This window comes from Colletes latitarsis, chromosome 2 (genome assembly GCF_051014445.1).
Source record: "Colletes latitarsis isolate SP2378_abdomen chromosome 2, iyColLati1, whole genome shotgun sequence".
Taxonomy (NCBI): domain Eukaryota; kingdom Metazoa; phylum Arthropoda; class Insecta; order Hymenoptera; family Colletidae; genus Colletes; species Colletes latitarsis.
The window spans coordinates 23,367,771-23,387,066 of NC_135135.1; the positions used below are offsets into that span (position 1 = coordinate 23,367,771).

Here is a 19,296-nt window from a genome sequence, read left to right on the forward strand (position 1 = left end):
GTAGTTTTCGACGTAGTAAATACGATAGTGTTTTTAACCTTGATATTGATCGTATTCTCTTGAATTATCCAGAGACATAATTCCCCCTGTCTGGTTCTTGTTGTTTATCGGTTTACATACTAAAGAACTCCACGGACTGTTTCCTCGAGACAAATTAGAATTCTCGTCGTTACGTGACGTGGAAAAAATAACAATCTTTGCCTCTATTAATACTGTCTTCGTACGGGTACTTTCGTCAGAAATTCACTTCCTTCCCTATCTCGTTTGTCTCTTTGCTCGTTTCGTAAATTGAAAAGAATCGTACCCACGGAGACCTCATTCAACGTTCGCTCGAAAGTCACTTATCCTCTTCCCATCAAAGGAGAACGCTATTTTTCACGCGGCTCCGAACGGTTCCTTCAAAAGCGCCTAAAATTTCGTAGCTGCCTCCTTTTCACACCGTTTCTATAGAATCGCCCGACAGGTGATTCGTGCGTTCTCTCCGTCGCGACATCGCGACGTCCTCGTCGTTCCCCGCGAGGGACGTAACCTCTATCCGTCCGTTTTCGTCTTTTCTAGTCGTTTCGCCTCCTTCTCTGTCGCTATTCTGACCGGTATCGTCGTCCTTTTCGTTCGAATCTCGCGTCCTTGTTCCGCGCGCCTCTTACTCGCTCGCGTATCAACAATCTATATTAAGGACGTGGGAATGTGAAATGGCTTGTCCAGCTCGAGACCGTAGGAGTCGCGGTGTGGTCTCGGGAGAGCAGCTCCATCTGTCAAACGCGTGCGTCGCGACGCCGACAGTTTATGTTCGAGCATTACTTTTGCTAATTTTCATGCAACGGCGCGGAGACGAGCAAGAAATAATATTTAAACGGAACAATTCAGACCATTCGAGCGGTTTAATGGTCCCCGTTATTAGTTAAATATTTCTTATTTTCGCAATTAATAGAAAAGACTACTGTTAGACATAGTTACTCTCGAGAAGGCTGATTGAATTGCAAATTATTTTAGGAGGAATATCGTTATGCGTGGGTGGTCTAGACTCGCGATATAGACAGTACCTATTCGTCATCGCTCCTAGCGAGTACGATGAGTAGCAAAACAAAGTGCTACGAGTGTTCCAGAAGAGTCAACAACTTGCACGGCTGTTTCGTTTCTTGAAAATTTCGCTCGGTATACGTAATCTCGCGATTCCTCGAGCTGCAATTAACCAACAACGAGCAGTTGTCCGCGATCGTGGAGCGCGACGTTTATATAATTCGGATCGCGGGACGCGTGTCGAGCACACACGAGATGCATGAAACTTGTCCTGGCGTCGTAGTCGCGATTTGGCGATCTACGTTCTACTGGAATCCATTCGTAACGTCGAGTTTTGCTCGTCTCTGGTCATTGTTGACGCATACAAAGACGAGTGCTCGCGATTGTCGCCGGTGAAAATTATTTCAACCTCGAGAGGTGATCCTCCCCTCTAATCGCGTTAACACGCGACGCGTCGTACGCGTCTGTCGGCCGCGAGAGGCGTGTTTGCGAGATCAATTAGCTCGCCGCAACGCGTCAAGCGGACAAAGGTTGCGGGCGTTTCACGGAATCGTCGAAATAACGAGCCGTCGACCGATTCTACTATTATCCAAGCTGCCAAGATGCAGTATTCCCTTGCTCGTCAAAAAGACTCGTAGCCTACTGTCTGAAAAATTGTATAATTTTCCATTATATCTTTGTGACTGCCCTATCGAAGCATCGTTTTCCAACGAAAGACATGTGCAGGAAAAGTTTGTTGACTGTTACCGATGTCGCTCTCGACATAAAGGCGCGAAAATTGCGGGCAAACGTAACTTGGACCGAGGCTCGCGCGTCGAAATCGAATTCCCGGAACAGACGCGCGCCGATCGTTTACGATCGCCACTTCGGCCAGCTCGAGACAGCGCCGATTGCCTCTTAGCTCGGATTCCCGTCACGTGCGGGAAACTATCGGGCGTGCTCGTTTTTTTCCTCTCTATCTCTCCACGAGGAAATTGTTCCCGCAGCGCGAACGCTCGACTTAGCAAACGCCGTGCCAATCGCATTCCCGACGCCGGATCGAAGAAACGCTGGCCGTGTTCGGCGATCGAGACCTCGACTGCTCGCGAAATTCATCGTCAAGAATCGCAGCTACCCACCAATAACCAACTTATTATTATTAATATACTAAATTAATCGTCTATTTTATGTTCAACTTCGAGAATCGCAATCTACGGTTTGGTGTCACTGGCAGAAAATTTAATTTCTTTTCTGGGGAAACAGTACTGTTGTGTTTTAATATGACAATTCGAAGCAAATCTTGGCCAGTGTTTTTGAACTAATAATGCACCGTCGAATTAAAATTGACGTATAGTAATGGTTCTAGAAAATAGCTAGCTGGTCAAACCGAACGAATACAAAATTCTAAACCCGTTTTGAAACAAAAGAGAGCAAGTGTTTTCCAAGTTCCGTAACACTGTCGTAACCCCTGCAGTTACCCTGCACGTAGAATTTCAACCGCCATCTTTGGCACACGCTGTACGGTGTAAACGTTTAGAGTCGACAATTTGTCAAACTTTCCCGCGCCGGTTTCCGTTCACGATCACGGACAACGATTTCCCCGTGGCGGTTCTATATGGCGTTACAAATCGGTTCGGGATTCCGTGCGCGCTGGCTGATTTGTGATAATCTCTGCTGTCCAATGACGGATTTGTCGCAGCCGGCCCTAAATGGCGAGCATTTCTGTCGCCGGGAATTTTCTCTGACGGCGTTTGATTCGTGCGCTGCCGGTACGTGATTCGCGACCGTACGAGGACCGGCAAAAACTTGAAAAGCCGCGAACACGCGCTCGCACGCTCTTACGCAATCACGCGAATCCCGTTGTCCACCTTGTTTTCTGTCTACGGTCAAGATACGCACAGCTGACCGACCCGAGCGACGCAATCGCGCCGCGCGATTGTAAACACGCCTGTTTCCCGCTCTTCCAGCCCGTCTCGCGCAATCCGCCATCATTTTTTAGCCAATTTATAGACGCGACAACTCCATTTTGCATCCAATGTCAGAATTTCCTTATTTTATTTCGCGTCTTTAAAGAGTTGCTCCGGCGTGTCTGTCCACTGTCCACCGATTCTACTCACGCCGAAGTCCAAATCGTACTGACTGTGAGACGTTCGGAGAAATATCGAACACGAGAAGGCTCCTATTAAATATTATTTATGGTGATTCTGCCCGGATCGAAGCGTGAAGAAGCAGATAAGCGGATAAAAGGTAAAACTCGATCGTACGGATCGCTTCTCTCGATCGACGCTCCCGATCGCGTGCAGATATCGATACGAATTATTAAATAGAAATTCCATCGGAGAGTTCGCGGCCTCTGACGCTGAAATTGTACGTCTTTCGGCGGAGAGCCGCGGGCGCGTGTATCACCAGTCACGTTCAATCTCCCGGCGAGACGTTATTAAAAATTATCAATCTACGTTACCCGTAGTTTCTCCGCAAAGCCAGAATCCAAGCGTTTAAGGCGGATTTAAAATACCGCGACGATTCCGATCGCGAACGTAAACGCTTTCTAACGGAACGCTCTCGCGAAGGACTCACGCTGTCCGCCTCTGCTTTCAGCGTCTCCGATATATAATATTCCGCGTCCCGCGAAAGTTTCGCTCCTAACCGATGCACGCGCGTACACTAGATCATATTCCAACCGCGGACAATGAGCGTTTCGTAGGCGGAAGCGATCGGATCCCGAAGCCGTGCTCGTTTTCGCGTGCGCCGACACGGCACCGTAACCTCTTTCACACAGTCGCGGTGACAGCCAAGGATCATCTGGCGTACGGGAGCCGTTTCCAACGCGTCCGACGTCAGGATCTAAGATCGTTGCCGAGAGATTGCCGCCAATGTACCGCTGGATCCGCTTCCAAGCCACCGACGAGCATCTCGCGATCATTACCAGTTTGTCAACCTTCCGGCGTTGTTCCCTGCTCGCGACGACATCGATTAATCAACGCCACCGTCCCGTCCTCTGCCGTGACGCGTCGTCTGAATCTCGGATCCGCGAATCGATAAACACGGGTAGAAAAAGATGGCCACGAAACGGCCGCTCCGATAGCGATGGACAGTCGTCGCCGACGTTAGGTGTCAACTTTTTAGTTCGCGTTTCGCTAAAATGTTCCGGTAGTCAACAAATAAGGTACGAGTAATTCTAGGGTCTGAGAGCATTATATCGGGGCAGAAATGTGGGCCATCGACAGCCACATTTCCAGCGAATGAGTCGTCGGTCCCATTCGGGAAGCGTACCGTTATGGGAGCTTTTGGGTTTTCGGACGGTTAGGGGGCCCGCCCACGTAGCTTGCGTCAGGTGAAGCCCAGAATACGAGCGTTTCCGGTACCCGGCGTAATATGTGGACGCCTTCCACCGGATCGACAGGTTTATTCCGTGATGGAGGGACATCTTGTTGCGTTCGAAACGCTTTAACGTTAAGGCATCGTGAACTTTGATCTCAATGGAATTCTTATTTGTTTAATTAATTCAGGTACAAAATGTATCGTTAATGAAACATATCAAACCGAAAGTAATCTTAAAAAAGGAACGATGTAAGAAAAGAGAACAATTTTAAAAGCGGAGCCAGCTCTACTTTCGAAGCGATTTTATTGCCTGGCCGACAGGCGTTTAACTCTGCGAAGGGCCACGCCACGTATACGGTCTGCCTCCTGCTCCACCCAGCCACCCTTTCGCCGTTGTCGGACCTTCTGGAGGCATGCTAATTCTCGTGACACGCGTAACATTAAACCTTGACGTTTAATCCGGTGGAGACGCGCGTGGCCCTCGCAGATTCGCACGGTCGACCCTTTATATGGCGCGGCCGATCTTCCATCCTAGACGCGTCCGACGGAATCCTCGACGAAAGGAACGACGGGTTACCTTCGAGACTTGCCTTTCGCGGAAACCGTAGCAAACATTCCTAACTAAGACTCGCCACTCTCTATAAAAAATTAATTTACTTTCGAAAACACAATTTAACAATTCATGCGCAGAATATTAACCCTGGAATAATGGGGGCTCCATTTTCCAAACAGAATAATTCGTCGTGTCAATAAAGTAGAATTGCCTGACAGGGAGAACAATTCACTAATTTAAATAATGTCACTTATTTTTACGGTACGGATAGGCAGTTCCATGTTACGCCGAAAGTCGTACACCCATCCAGTGGTCGTAGATCATTCCGGTAATTAACTTCGTTTTTCTTCTGGTTGCAGTCGTTCTTCGGACGCACGTACAACAACCTGGGCAGCATCTCGGAGTGCAAAAACGGCGGCGTGTGCGTGATCAACAAGAAGAATCGCACCGCGTGCAAGGCGTGCCGACTGCGGAAGTGCCTGATGGTCGGGATGTCGAAGTCGGGTTCGCGATACGGTCGGCGATCGAACTGGTTCAAGATTCACTGCCTGCTCCAGGAGCAGACCAACGGTGGTCAGAACGTAAACGTGACGGGGGGCGCGGGTTCGCCGTTCGGGCCCGGGTTTCTGCCAGGATTCCTGCCTCAGCCGCCGAGCCAGCAGAACAGCGGAGTGTACAAGGACGCGAAGGATCGCGCGTCACCTAGTCAGGAGGACCTAGCCCTCCAGTCGCACTTGCTGCACGTGGCGATGCTGAAGCAGGAGCGCGAGAGGGGCAACAAGTCGCCTCACCCGGACGACGTGGCTCTTCAGAACCAGCTGCGTCTGCTGGCCTGGCAGAAGGAGCGCGAGAGGGTGGGCGGTAATCCTCAGCAACCGCCTGGCACGCCGCCCAGGGACACCGCGTCCCCGCCGTTCTACAAACAGGAACAGCAACAGTACCCTGCTTCCTCGATGTTCCCGATGAACTTTGCCCAGAAGGACACGGTCTGCGTCCCGTCCACCCCCACGGACGTGTTCAGACCGTTCCTGCCTACCTACAAGAGGGAAGCGGACACGCCCAGCGACAGCGGCGCGTCCTCGGTGGACGGTGGCGACGGTCAGGACACCGAGTCCAGGAGTAACTCCGCACTGAGCTACTTCAAAACCAGCGCCGCGTCCCCGACACTATCCGAACGTGAGTTCCCTCCCAGGAAGATCAACGCCACTGTCACGCTCACGACAGGCTACCATCCTCATCAGGGTCTGGGTCTGGTGTACCCGCCGCCCGGTCTGGTCACGCCAGCAGCCTCCCAGCACTCGCCCAGAGGCGGTGATCTGCTATTGGTCAGCCCGAGTCCTGGCGGTTTGGCCGTCGAGCAGGACGAGCCGATCGATCTGAGCGTCAGGTCCATCAAAAGCTCCCCGCGACCCAGCCAGTCCTCGGAAGAGGACAACAGGTCGAACGACAACGAGCGCGATCGCGACAGCCCGGTCAAGGAGGAGACCACCACCAAGAGCAAACCCCTGGACCTAACGTTGGGCGTCAAGAGGGAGTTGCCCCTCTCGTTGTGAAGCCGCCAGAGACCCAGCAGGCCCGCGACGGGCTGGTCCCGAGTTCTTATCGAGCACCGAGAGGTGCCGTTGAATCCTCCTTGAAGAGGATTCGACCTGGAGATGGTCCACCATCGGTGGACGACGGTTCCCTCCGTGGAGAGGAACCGAGTTTCGAGACGTTCGTAAGGGTCGTCGGAGGAATCATTCCGTTGCGGAATAGCGACATCGAGAGCCCGCCACGAAAATGTGTTCAAATAATTGTACATACGCGTCCCGTTGAACCGATCCCAGAAGCCGAGATTAATTTATTGCGATAGTAAATAGAACGCTTCGATCGACGAGTATTCGCATAAATCTTTGTCCCGACGCGTGGAGGTTGCCGCGAATTTCCGTCGTGCGCGTATATGCATAGGAAAACCATGTAAACCCCTGTATAAATGAAACCGAGAGTCGCGGATATTACCGGCCAGTAGTGGAGTGCCTTAATATAATATATTTATATAAATATTCTATATGTATATGAACGTATACCTTGGACGGACCGCTTTAGGATCTTATCCTCTATCGTACGCACGGTCCCCTGAACATTTTCTATTCTCCGTTGTACAGCAAAGCGTCGGGTCGCGGAAACGCCACGGGATGGGGAGCGTCGAAAGCGCGTCCTCACCGATTCCGCGGCCCCGTCGCGACGGGAGGCCAGTAAATAAAATGAAAAATCAACGTGTCAAAGAGACGTGCGCATCTTGTAAATAAGCATGGAAGGGGGGGGATGACTCGTCCGCGAATCCATCGCTTATGCGCTTCCGCTTGGTGCACGATCTTCCTGGGCTGGACGCAAACAGCGAACGATTTTCTCTCTTACTTCGCGTTCTTTTCTTCCGACATTACGTTTCCCCCAATTTTTGTACATAATAGCATTTAAGCGGTGAACACGAGCGGCCAGTACCTAAACGTATCGCGAAATTAAATATTTTTGTTTAATCTAGACGTGTCTCTTCTTCCGCACCCTTCACCATCCCAACTCAACGATCGTCGACGATTTATTTTAACGTACACGGAACTGCTGCTGCTAGACGGTGTCTTCTCAAGGTATTTCAGTCATTATTATTTATTACTTTCAAACATCGCTTTCTAAACTCTGACGATGTACGTATTTAACATTGTGGGACTGTCGGTCCTGGGTTCGGGAAACAAAGAGTAGAAAATATCGCTGCGGGTGATTTCAATGGGTGGTATTAGGTTGTAACATAAATAAGATTCTCAGTCTAAGCATTAAAACGGGAAGCTGTCGTCGACAATAACGGGGATTATACAGGGTGTTCGACCACATTATGGAAAAATTTTAATGGAAGATTCTAGAGGCCAAAATAAGACGAAAATCAAGAATACCAATTTGTTGATGGAGGCTTCGTTAAAAAGTTATTAACAATTAAATTCAAAAATTTCACATCGTTTTGGAAAAATTATTTTCGGTTGCGGGGGTCAATTATAATCATTTTCGGTGAATAGACATACTCCCGAAATCTTACCCACTTTCGAGAAAAAAATTCAGTATTGGCGGCACTTTAAACGTTAATAACTTCTTAACGAAGCCACCATCAACAAATTGGTATTCTTGATTTTCGTCTTATTTTGGCCTCTAGAATCTTCCATTAAAATTTTTCCATAATGTGGTCGAACACCCTGTATAATTGCTCGAATGTAATTCTGTACTCTGTTAATAAATAAAAGGAACTATCGAGTGTATCTTGTTTATGTTGCAACCCGGTAAAACATCACTATAAATTGAAAGTTGAGTAATAGTTCTATTCCTTGAATCATTCCCTATCGCACGACCGATCAAATAACGTGATTAATTGGGGGGGGCCCGCGTGGCTCCCGTTGGGAATCTCTGTACCGCACGAAGGATAGGAATTTAGATTGCAATTGTTGTCGAGCCACCCTGTATGCGGCGGAGTAGCGTCTCGCCGCGGTCGCCATTAATCAATCCCAACAGGAAGCGCGAGAGCGTTGCAAAATCGTCGAGTTACGGATACCTGGCCACGCGGCTGACCTTGGCAGGTCGAGCGTTCCTTCCACGTCCGGATCGCACGCGAACGGTGCGCGTCTCCGTCGCTCCCCGTCTGGATCCACGTGACGACGTAATCGCCACCGTCGATTATCGATGCTAATCGAGCACGGCTCTCTACGTTCCGCGACAATAACTTTACGTAAGCCTGCGAAAACCCGTCGCGAAACGTCCGATTCCATGCGGAGAACGCGGCTTTCCGCGAACCCAGTTTAGTTGCATCTCGATCATCTAGACTCCCATTATCCACGGTAGTGGTTAACCAGGATATGGTTATCCCGAACAGCAAGTCATAACTACGCTATAATTTGTTTGATTCGAACTAACGAGCTTAGAGTATAATTGGAATCGTTATCTAGCGTGTAGGTATATGGTTTCGGCAAAAAAACATCCGGACGAAGCCCTTTGATCGAGGCTCCTACTGTAGTGCCTCGCTCGTTGACCAAAAATCGGGTCCGTTAAATTTCTATCGGCAGTGGGGATGGTTCGCTTTCCCTAAACGGTGCTAAAATTCAATCTTTACGCGAGGTAATGCTACACCGAGCTCTAATCTCGTCTGGCGTTTCACCGTGGACCGTAATTCACCGTATCACGGCCCATATATCGAATCATTCATTTCGCGCGTAATGTATACGCGACGCGGGCCTCATAAGGGGCCGCGTTCCGCGCGGTAGGTATCGCTCGAAAAAACTGGTACGCTCTGAAAAATCGTTGCTCCGTCCGCCGCGAGTCGATTTGTCGACTAGCGGACCGTGATCCTCTTAGGGTACCTTTCCACTGCTGCAACTCACGCTGTCCGCTCGAAAAATTCTAGACCCAACGACAAATGAACCACGAATTCTTTCTGCCAGAGTATCCAAAATATTTTACGTCAATTTTTATTTTTACAATATAAATCAATACAGTAGCGTTCAAAGAATTGAGAATCGTATTGTTTTCACGAGAAGCTAAACAATTGTCAAAGGAGATGGTCGAATGCACGATCCTCCAAAGATTAAACGCACCTTATAGATGGTTTTGGGGCATCGTTCGCGAGAGATCGCGAGAGTAAGCGGTGTAAACATACCCTTACGCGATCGTTGCAGGCGTATATATGGACCGAACGCGTACTCTGGTATCGTATAGACCGCGGCTATCAAGGATAACAAACGGGCGTAGACTGGAACCAATGCGTCAGTCCGCAGCGACTGGTTGCACCACCCGAGCAATAAGCAATCGCTTAGAGTCGTCATGACTCTATGCATGAGTTGGGCAACGCTGGCGTACGCAGGACGATTTTCCCCCGACTCCACGGTCCGCAACGTTGGCACGGCCTCTCGCCGAGTGAAATATCGTCGGACCCGGGGTTACCGGTTAGGGTTCGAGAGATCGACGTCCAGCAGCTTGATTCGCGCTGCGGGAGAAACTGGAGCGATCTAGATCAAGCCGGCCACCGATGGGAGGCTCGATCGTTCGCCGTTGGATAGTCGATTGGAAGAACGGTTCGCGTCGCTTTTGGGCACGCGGATTACGCAACCCGACATACTCGACCCTAATTGTATTCAATTACTTAATTACCGAACCTGTCGCTTCCAAGTATATACGAACGTATCGGAGTAAAAATAGAATCCGTAATCAGTACCGCGATCATTTTTGCGACACGGAACAAACACGGAGGATAAATCGGCGTAACGACGCGTTCCATTCGTCATCCGTGGTTGAAATAAAATTTTGCCCGTCGCTGGCGAATCAACGAGCGTTTATCCACGCGGCGGCGATTACGCACGCGACTCGATGGCTTTATGAATTAATAACCAGTCGAAGACGCGGCTCATTACTCAGCTCCATCGGCGTTCGCGGTCGTTACGCGAGTGCTCGTCCGACGCAATCAATTAAAGCTCATTACGGTCGTCCTTTTCTATCCCCGGGTCGTTAATTCGTTTAAAACCGGGAAACGGTTGGAAAGGCAGTTCGTGGAAGGGGGGAAAAAATCGCCTTGGACACACGAGATAGGAGGCTGCGTTTACACGCGATCGCTTCTTATTCGATCCGCGTAGGACGTGAGTAAGTAGTCGATCAATGGTTGTTCGTGTACGCGTTCGGGACGCGAGTCGGTCCGAATGGTCTCTCTGGTCCCTGGAGAGCTGTTGACATCCAGCTCGGTGCGCTATGTTGGTTGCTTCTCGTATTTTATGCGCGCGTCTCTCCTTTCGGAGTCGATCTTTCCCTCGAACGCGAAAGAGAAAAGGGATCTCGAAAGGCACTCGCATGCGAACGCGATCGCCAGTCTCTCGTGTATCTTAAAGGACTTCCGGAACTCGGGTATTTCAGCAATGCACCGACCGTTCCTATACCTGTTTTTCTTTTGTGCAAATGAACCGATCAACGTCGACGTTTCAGTTCTTTAATCAGAGTTCGACTCGTTAGCTCCTGGTATTGTGCCTCGGTCCGCGGCGTGCTTCGTTCCCAACTATTCCTGGTACTTCCTGCGCGAATCGCGTCGCATAATTACGATGTATTGTATGGAGAGAGGAAGATCGGATCCTGCTGGTGGCGCGGCCAGAGCCCGTACCCTCCCGAGAACGCGATACACGTAAAATATTTTTAATGGAACGGACGGAACGACGAAAGAATTAATTTTTTTCTGTTCCTTAACATTACATCGAACGACTCGAGTCCAAAAGCGAACGGAATACGAAATACGTGCACGTGCGTCGCGAGATGCTTCCAATACGATGCGTGCGACCGCGCCGCCCATAATTGCCCAATAAAATTATCCTAATGGCGCGGCACCGGCGTACGATCGCGCAAGGGACGCCCGGGGAGGGTGAAATCCTCGCGAAAGCTCGTCCTGCGTCCCGGGAGAATCGCCCCATAAAGAGCAAATCGACCGCGAGACGCGTGTCCCTGGATCCAGATTTCGATAGACGAAACTGGTCTCGGCGAGCCTAACGATTTCCTGCAAGCTACACAAATGAATGTAAATATTAAACGAAAGGAGGAATCCATGTTTGAAGTATATGTGTTTTGACATATTTAGTAATGATATTTATTTTATCTAAAATATGGAGTAGATCAAGGATCAATTTTTGAAGATTGTCCTCGAGTGGAAGGGTCAAGATCAATGTTTTAAAATGGAAGACCGACGACTGATTACATCGCGAGGGCTATCATTATTCTGGTAAAAGTGGGACAGTCGTCCAGGCGAATAATCAGCAAAATGAGCCTCGAAAGGTCTCAGGATTCCTGCCCCCGTCGTACGAGGATGAAATCCCCGGTGAAATCGGTTGGCGCGTTCCAGGAACGATCGTCCCATAAAGAGCGTATCGACGGCGCGTGGAAATCAACGAGGAGACGGTTGTTCCTCGATCCAGATTTCGATAGTCAAAAGGGACGACACTCGAAACTGGTCCGGCGGGAGGCACGACTTCCTGCATGCCCATATACGCTCGCGATCCCGTAGTCGGCGGAGCACGCTGGGTGCAGCCGCGACGTCGCAGGCTATCGTCGTCGTCTTCTCCAAGAGAGAGGGAGAGAGAGAGAGAGAGAGAGGGGGTTACGAACGGAACCCTGGCGTGCACGGAGAGCGTTAGGGGTTAACGAGGGCCGATCGTGCGATCGGTCGATCTTTCCCAAGAGCCGAGGCGGCCCAATTAGAAGGTACGTAAAAGCCGGGCGCATAATCAGCAATTTGTATTGTTGAAGGATAAGGCTGTGCTCCGCGGACGACGGAATCTCCGTCTCCCTCTGTTTCTCCGGGTTGCCTAGCGTCGTGCCCGCGTCTCTGGTTTCTCTTCTCTTCCCTCGGCTACGTGCGTTCCATCTTCGAAGTCTCTCGTCTTTTTCCTCTTGCCGGGGCTGTTTCACGGAATAACTTCATACGCGAGACGAGCTCGGATACGACGAACCAGACCACGTGGGAGGAGAACAAGGAGAGGAGGAACGGGGGATGGCACCCGATTAAGCTATGCAATCGCCAATTATCGGCAATTTGATCCGGTTATAACTCAATTTATAGTAATTGGGCCGCGGCCTACAGCGTCTCTCGCAGATCTCTCTCTTTCCATCCACGCTCCGTCTCTCTTTTACACTTTGAAGAACTCGCGCGAACGCCAAAGGGGGTGGGGGGAAGAGCGAAGATATCGCGAAGTACGTCGACGCTGCTCACGTTTGAGCGACCCCGATCTCCGCTCGCTTTTAGCGCCCTTCGACGATCGTAAATTGCCGATCGAGGCGGCGCGAACGTGCTGCGTCCGTCCAGCCGTTCCTCGGACCAGGGGGGGAGAAGAGGAGATGCGGAGATCGCGGAGGCGCGCGCATCGTTCCCGACGTGCTCCCGGCGCAACCTGCTACTTAGACGTAGAAAAATGAAACGTCTCATTAGCCGACGATTCGGTTTACGCCCGTGGTGCGGAATTTTCGGGCCAGATTGCCACCTTCCACCGTGGGCGATCAACGTTCGCTCGGAACTAATCGCGACAGCGGTTCCCTGGCTGGGCCAGCTGCACTGGACTCGAACATTCGTTTAGGGAGGTCGTTGACATCTGCGGGTCGACGCTTTACCGAACGATGCAAATTTGGAACAGGACTTAAACTTTCGCGCTAACAAGATTCGTTGCAATTCGCCTTCGTTAATTGTTGATTGCGGTATCGCCGGACCGATTCGGTTCAAGAGAGATAAATCCTAGCGCTCGTTTCGCGCGATATTACGAGCGGCCATATTAGGAACACGATCCCGGGCACCTGTATCTTATTCAAACTCGATACGCGACCGAATGTCGCCTCCTGTTGGGATCGAGAGCGGAGAATCGGACGGAAGTCGGTTCGCGAAGGAATCTGAATCGTTTCGGAATAAAATTTGCCCAACCGTGATAGCACCGGCACGCGTCCCGCGATCGAATCCTCGTTCGTGTCCTCTGGTCGTCCTTTTTCCTCCCGACGATTCTCCTTGTCGGCCGTGCCTCGGGTTTCGCAAGCGAACGCCGGAGCGAGTTGGCCGGCGGGATCGTTATGTCTGCGGCCGGTTCGCACCCGTTGACAAATTTGACAAGACACGCAATCGATCGCTCTTAACCGGCGCTAATCGATACAGCGATCGGTTCATTAGGCGGATCAGGCTCGTTTCTCCCTGCGGCCGGGATCGAGCGCAACAGATATTGGCTTTTCGATCACGTCTGCTCTCACGGAAATCTCGTGATTGCGCCGCGCACCGCCGCTCCGGCTTCCTTCTTCGCCGATCTCGCGCCTCGATCGATCCCCACCGATCCCGAGCCATCGCACGGTAGCCGTTTTCCGTCTATCTTCGATCTCGAAACAAGGTCGCGTCCACGGTGATCGATCGGCCGACCGCGCAAAAAGGTTCGGCCTCGTCAAGATTGGGCCAGGATTATTCGAAAGCTCGTTACTCTTCGCGACGATTTCACCCGATCGTTCTTTGTCGCTTCGAATTCACCGAAACGACGCATCGAAATTATTAAATATGAAGCCGCGTCGTTAATACCGCGAAATTCAATTTCAATTTACGTTCGAAGGAGAATCATTGATATCGAACGGCACAAAAACTTACTGGAAATTTGTCGATTCGAGCAGGTCGGATAATACATTGCCAACGAACATGCAATATAACGGCCATTACACGAACGACGAACCGGAGGCACCTGATTGCTTTACCGCACACATCGAATATGTTTATGTTTGCGACGTCCATCTTCTTTCGATTCTGACGACACAGACTTTTTCCCTTCTTTTCGAAGCGCGTCTGGCATCAGGTAACCTGCTGCTCACGCGAGCTAAAGCGATTAACTAACAATCTCTGCGAATCGATGATTTTTTTGCTCGTGAACAAATAGATAAAACGTAAAAATGCGTGGACTTTGCGACCAGAAATTATGACAAGCGAGTCTCTGTCTGAATAATTTATTCCTCGAAGTTTGCGTTTCGTTTCGAGTCGATTTCGATGCAAGCTGCCATCGGGAGGAATACGTGCTACCGTCGGGCAGGTACAGGCGTTCTTGAAATCTAGAGTTCCGAGGTTTCCCAGGTCTGGGGCTAGGTGCACGCGTGGCCCGGGTTCAAACGCCCGCAATTATCCAATTGGCCGTGGTGGTAGTTCGTGTAGCTCGCTCTTTCCTCGGCCAGAGCCATTACGTCTATGTTTATACGCGCACGAGCACGGCCGTTCTGTCGGCGTTCCTACGCGAACGTGACTGCGGAGAAACACGCGCGCGGGGGCGCGTAGCCGACGTGCATAGCCGGTGGAAGAGATATAGCGAAGTTTTAAATTAAGTGAGGCGTGAGAAAGGGTGCTGACCAGGGGTTCTGTCTACTTACATAAATAAAGCCAAAGTGCAAATCGAATCGGAGGAAGAGACGGACTAGTCGTAACGAAGCCCGAGAGGAACTCGTAGATAGAAGAAGTCGAAACGGAGGATCTCGAGAGGAAGAACGGCGAAGCAAACCAGTGGGAATTCGGAAACAGAAAAGGGATCGAAGAGGAACGCGAGACAGCTGGATTACGTAGAATATTAGCGTAGTCTTGGTCAGACGTCTCGATCTACTTCGAAACCTGGCTTTCATTGACCCATCTGTCGCGTCGAATGTTCCTTGTCAACAACTGGACCGTGTTCAGCAGACGCTAACTGACACGTGTCAAATACACGTAAATAGAAACCGAGCAATTCTATTGCGTTACACAGTGGTCGATGGAGCAGACTAACCGAGAAATCAAGGATTTAGGATAGAAAGTGCTGTCTCATCGCCCGTACGTGGTTCCTGCCGTCCGCCATTTATTACGGTCAACAATCTTGAATCTATAAAGAAGCTGTCGAAATTGAAATATTTTTAATTAAAAAAATGTCCGGCTGGACTCAACATAAAACGAGTCTATGACTTCTCGATGACCCAATGCCACAAAGTGAAAAAGGAAGCCGAAAGAAAGCAAAGAGACACCCTCTGGCAGCGGACTTTCGATATTCTCCGTGCATCTAATTGAGTTTCCTTACGAATTCGTTAACGAGACTCCGTTACACGCACGGCGTCCACGAGGAGACGTCTTCATCGCGCTTTCACGAAGCTTCGAGCTCGTCCCCGTTCGGTGGTGAGCAGCGTCTGGTTACTTTCCGATCGAAGGAACGGACGGAGGAAACGCGGTAAACCGCGTACACGCAGAGAAACATGATCCCTGCCGAGGAGATGTAATTATTAATGAAGATCCGAAGGACCCGACGCTCTGCCGGAACATTCTTCATCCTGGTCTTCTCCTCTTCCTGATCCAGGCCTGATTCCACGCGCTGCGAATTGAACGCGTGTGCGTGGTATCGCGTGGAAATCGAAGACGCGCGCTTTATCACCAGGGAAACGCTGCACTCGTGCGACTACGTACCGTTGATCCGACGCGAGAAACGTTAACTAGCCTTGGCTGCCGGTTGATTTTCCTGAATCGGACGACGAATGGTTTAGAGAGCGCCTCGAGATGACCGGCAGCGATAACGATCGTTATCGCGAGCTCGTGGCGCTAATAAAACGGGACGTTTTCATCCCGCCGCTGACAACGCAATATTTTTCGGAGCCCGCACGAATTCGTCACGGGCGCCACTCGCCTTCGAGCGTTTTCCTGTTGGCTATCAGGGCGGTTTCTCGGCTACAGGAAGAGTATTTGTCAACGGTGCAAGGATACGTCCTGGGTTACTGTTAGAGATCGTAACAATTTATCCCGTGTTTCGTTGGTTATACATTCCCTTAACGAAGCTTCAAAGAGACTTGACTGTAGGTCACGCGTCAAGTTTGAACGTTGCGTGTGTTCCGTAAGTTATCCATCTGTTTTGGATCTCCATCGAACCAATCTGGTATCAAGTTCCGGCGATGCCCGACGCCTGCATCGCCACAATTTCTCCCCCGCTCGACGACAGGCGAGCGTCTTCCCGAAGCCCCCCAGGGCGCCTCAAGAGCAGTTTCTATCCGTCGCTAGGCGCGAGGCAATTTCCCTGAAACCCCATTAACCCTTCGGAGATGAACGACGGAGAGGCAGAGAAAGGTGGCCGGGGACGGTTTTAAAAGAGGGATAAGGATGAACAGGCTTTGGGGGGCCGAGGGGGGTGGACGCGGAAGATCGCACTTGTCGCTTGCCAGTTCCTCCGGTGCGTTGCATCGCGCGGAGATGCACCGGAGAGGCTCAACATAGTTTGCTCCGTTGGCCGCGAACCGAGGGAGAATCAGCCGGAGGAGGGAGCGAGAAGAAGAAGAAGAGGCCCTCGCGAGGCGAGGGGTCACAGCCGCTTATGTAAACCATATAGAAGCACACACTATCTAGCAGCGCGCCGTTTATCTAATAATATTATGGTGCAACGCCAGCGCAACCCATAACAGGCGCTCGGGATGCACCGGCCGCGATGCATATAGATACACTTAGGGCCGAGCTTATACGCCTCTGCGGGCTTAATACTCGTGTACGCCGTGCCTGAGCGCAAGGTGTGCGCCGTCCGAGTTCCCGTCGGGGGTGTGCGAGACCGCTTGTACCGATACTATCAGCAGATATTTCGCCAGATAGAGTATATACCCTGGCGATATTATCCTCGCGGAACGAATACTGTTTTCGCGCACGCCAGTCAATCGAGCTGACCCGATGCACGCGGGATTCATTTCGGGAGTATGTGTATTCACCAAAATTGATTGCAATTGACCCCCGAAACCAAAGATAACTTTTATAGAACGATTTGAGAATTTTTTTCTTCACCGAAAAATGTGTCCCAAAATTGAATCACTTTTATGAGATTTTATATCACTTTATGGGGCCATCCGCACGAGAATCCTCAGATATACATATGTAAAAGCTAACGTAGACTATTTCGATATTAAAAATACCGAAACTAAGTGGACCCAATAACGATAAACAACAGATTTTGTCCTTCTCCGTTCCCTAGTTTAGAAAACGCATAGTACGAGAGCGCGACCGGGGCGGGAAATGGAAGTTGCATCGCGGGATCGTTAGCGTCGAAATTACGAGGCGTTCCATTAGAGGTGGAGGCGCGTGTAACTTTGTAACCGAACCGTTGTAACTCGGATCGCGGCGACGGGGACTTACGAGCCGCGTAAATTACACGTCCGGGCGGCTCGGCGGGCTCAATCCTCTAAGTCATTACACGGGAACTTACGACCGTCAAAACTTCACCGGCCGTTCCCCGGTCGTCGAGGCGTCCTCCAGGAACGACCAGGCGCCCGCCTCTCGTCGCGTCTTCGCGATCCGTGGATCTCCGGCCCGTGGACGATTCGCCGCGCTTGGGAATCGACGTACAAGCGCGAACCACTCGCGGGAAAATGATTTGCGAATCGCCAATTTATGAACTATTAAGCGGCGAGTGCTTGCTAGCTGTCCGACGCCAGTATTCCAGGAATGTTTGTCTATCGTAAAACTCGATGCTCCTTCCTTCCTTTTCGTTGTGTGCAGCAGTTGAGAATATTATTCGCAATGTTTTATTATTTTTATATTACGAGAATTGCTGAGCTATGCCAGAGCAAGGACACATTCATAGCTCGTGACGGTGCTTTGTCTCGATCTTTGCACCGTTAAAAAGTAGAAATTATATATTTGGAGTCGAAGAAGAGGACGATAGTTGACAAGATCAGATTTTTCAGGGGTCGTTCGACGTCTGGTCGAAGCGGAACGATGAAGATGAACGCGTCCCGGTCGCAAAGTGGAACGATACGCGGTTTTAACGGTGGCACGCGTGATCGCGGGTGATCACGCGTCTACTTTAAAGGTTAATGCCGGGACACCAGAAAAATAGTGGAATTAATGCGTCGCGTGTGCTACTGGTTGCGTGCCCGATGACCATTCCCGGTAGCCGGCCACGGAAAAAAGGCGGCGCTGCTCGTGGGTAAATCGGCGTAAACACGCGTGCGGAGAAATTCGACGCGCCTCGCGGCCATCGGGGAACTCTGTTACCGGAATCGGTATTAGTGGCCGGTGGCTATAATCGGATATACTCTAATATCAACGCGATTACAGGTTACCAGCGATGGCGCTGACTGTGGTTGGTCTCCGACTCCGAACTGGTCCCACAATGTAGGGCAAACATTCCTCAGGGGGGTAGGAACCGTCTCACAGACACGGGAAAAATCTTATTTCAACAATACAACACGAAAAGACACTGTCGTATAATAGAAACACATTCAAAATCGCGTAAATAATATTTACGAAATAGATATTTACAAAGTAACGTTATAATTTTTCTCACGCTTGGAATACGATTGGTATTCGATTAGGGTGGGTCTCCATTCGCAGCAACCTCCACGTGGTGGGACCTGGGTAATACTATTTACCGTTTAATTAATAATCGTATCACTCTTAGCTGGGTAATACAATTATTAATTAAAAATTAAATAGTATTAGCAAATTGGCTGCGATCCGCCTTGCATAGGTCATCATAAATATAGTGCTTCTTCGCTAGGTTAGTTTTGATTCTCATTGATTCGTCAAAGATTCTAGAGTATCGTCAAAGACGAGATGTACGAGTAGATCTTTCACCCAATGTATTTTTTCGGCCCATTTTTCTTGGTCTCAAAGTTATTTTATTTGATTTAAAAATCGAGGATGGTAGGACGGTTTTCCCTGCGTCTCGATGATAATATTAAGTAGGGAATTTCTCGTAGAAAGGATCGTCTGAAAAGCTCGCAGCGACTGGGGGTATCCTCCGCGAAACTGTTCACCTGCAACGGCGCGGATGGAATGTTGTTGCCGCGGCGCGTCGATCCGTCATAAACGTAACTCAATCGTACAGCGTAAAAATGGCCCCGCGGGCCGCAAAGATCGATGATCCGGCGTCGAAGTCGCCGCGCTTCATCTT

General features: G+C 50.3%; 2 protein-coding genes across 3 annotated transcripts in view; one reads left to right on the forward strand and one right to left on the reverse strand.

The window, feature by feature from the left end:
- LOC143350465 (uncharacterized) overlaps positions 1-7,376 on the forward strand; it is a 33,483-nt gene extending 26,107 nt beyond the window's left edge. The window contains exon 3 of the mRNA XM_076782623.1: positions 5,233-7,376. Coding sequence (XP_076638738.1) covers positions 5,233-6,426 — 1,194 coding nt within the window. The 3' untranslated portion in view covers positions 6,427-7,376. The remainder of the gene's footprint in view (positions 1-5,232) is intronic.
- The window catches only part of LOC143350497 (uncharacterized), a 224,327-nt gene that overhangs the window by 1,998 nt on the left and 203,033 nt on the right, over positions 1-19,296 (reverse strand). The window lies entirely within an intron of this gene.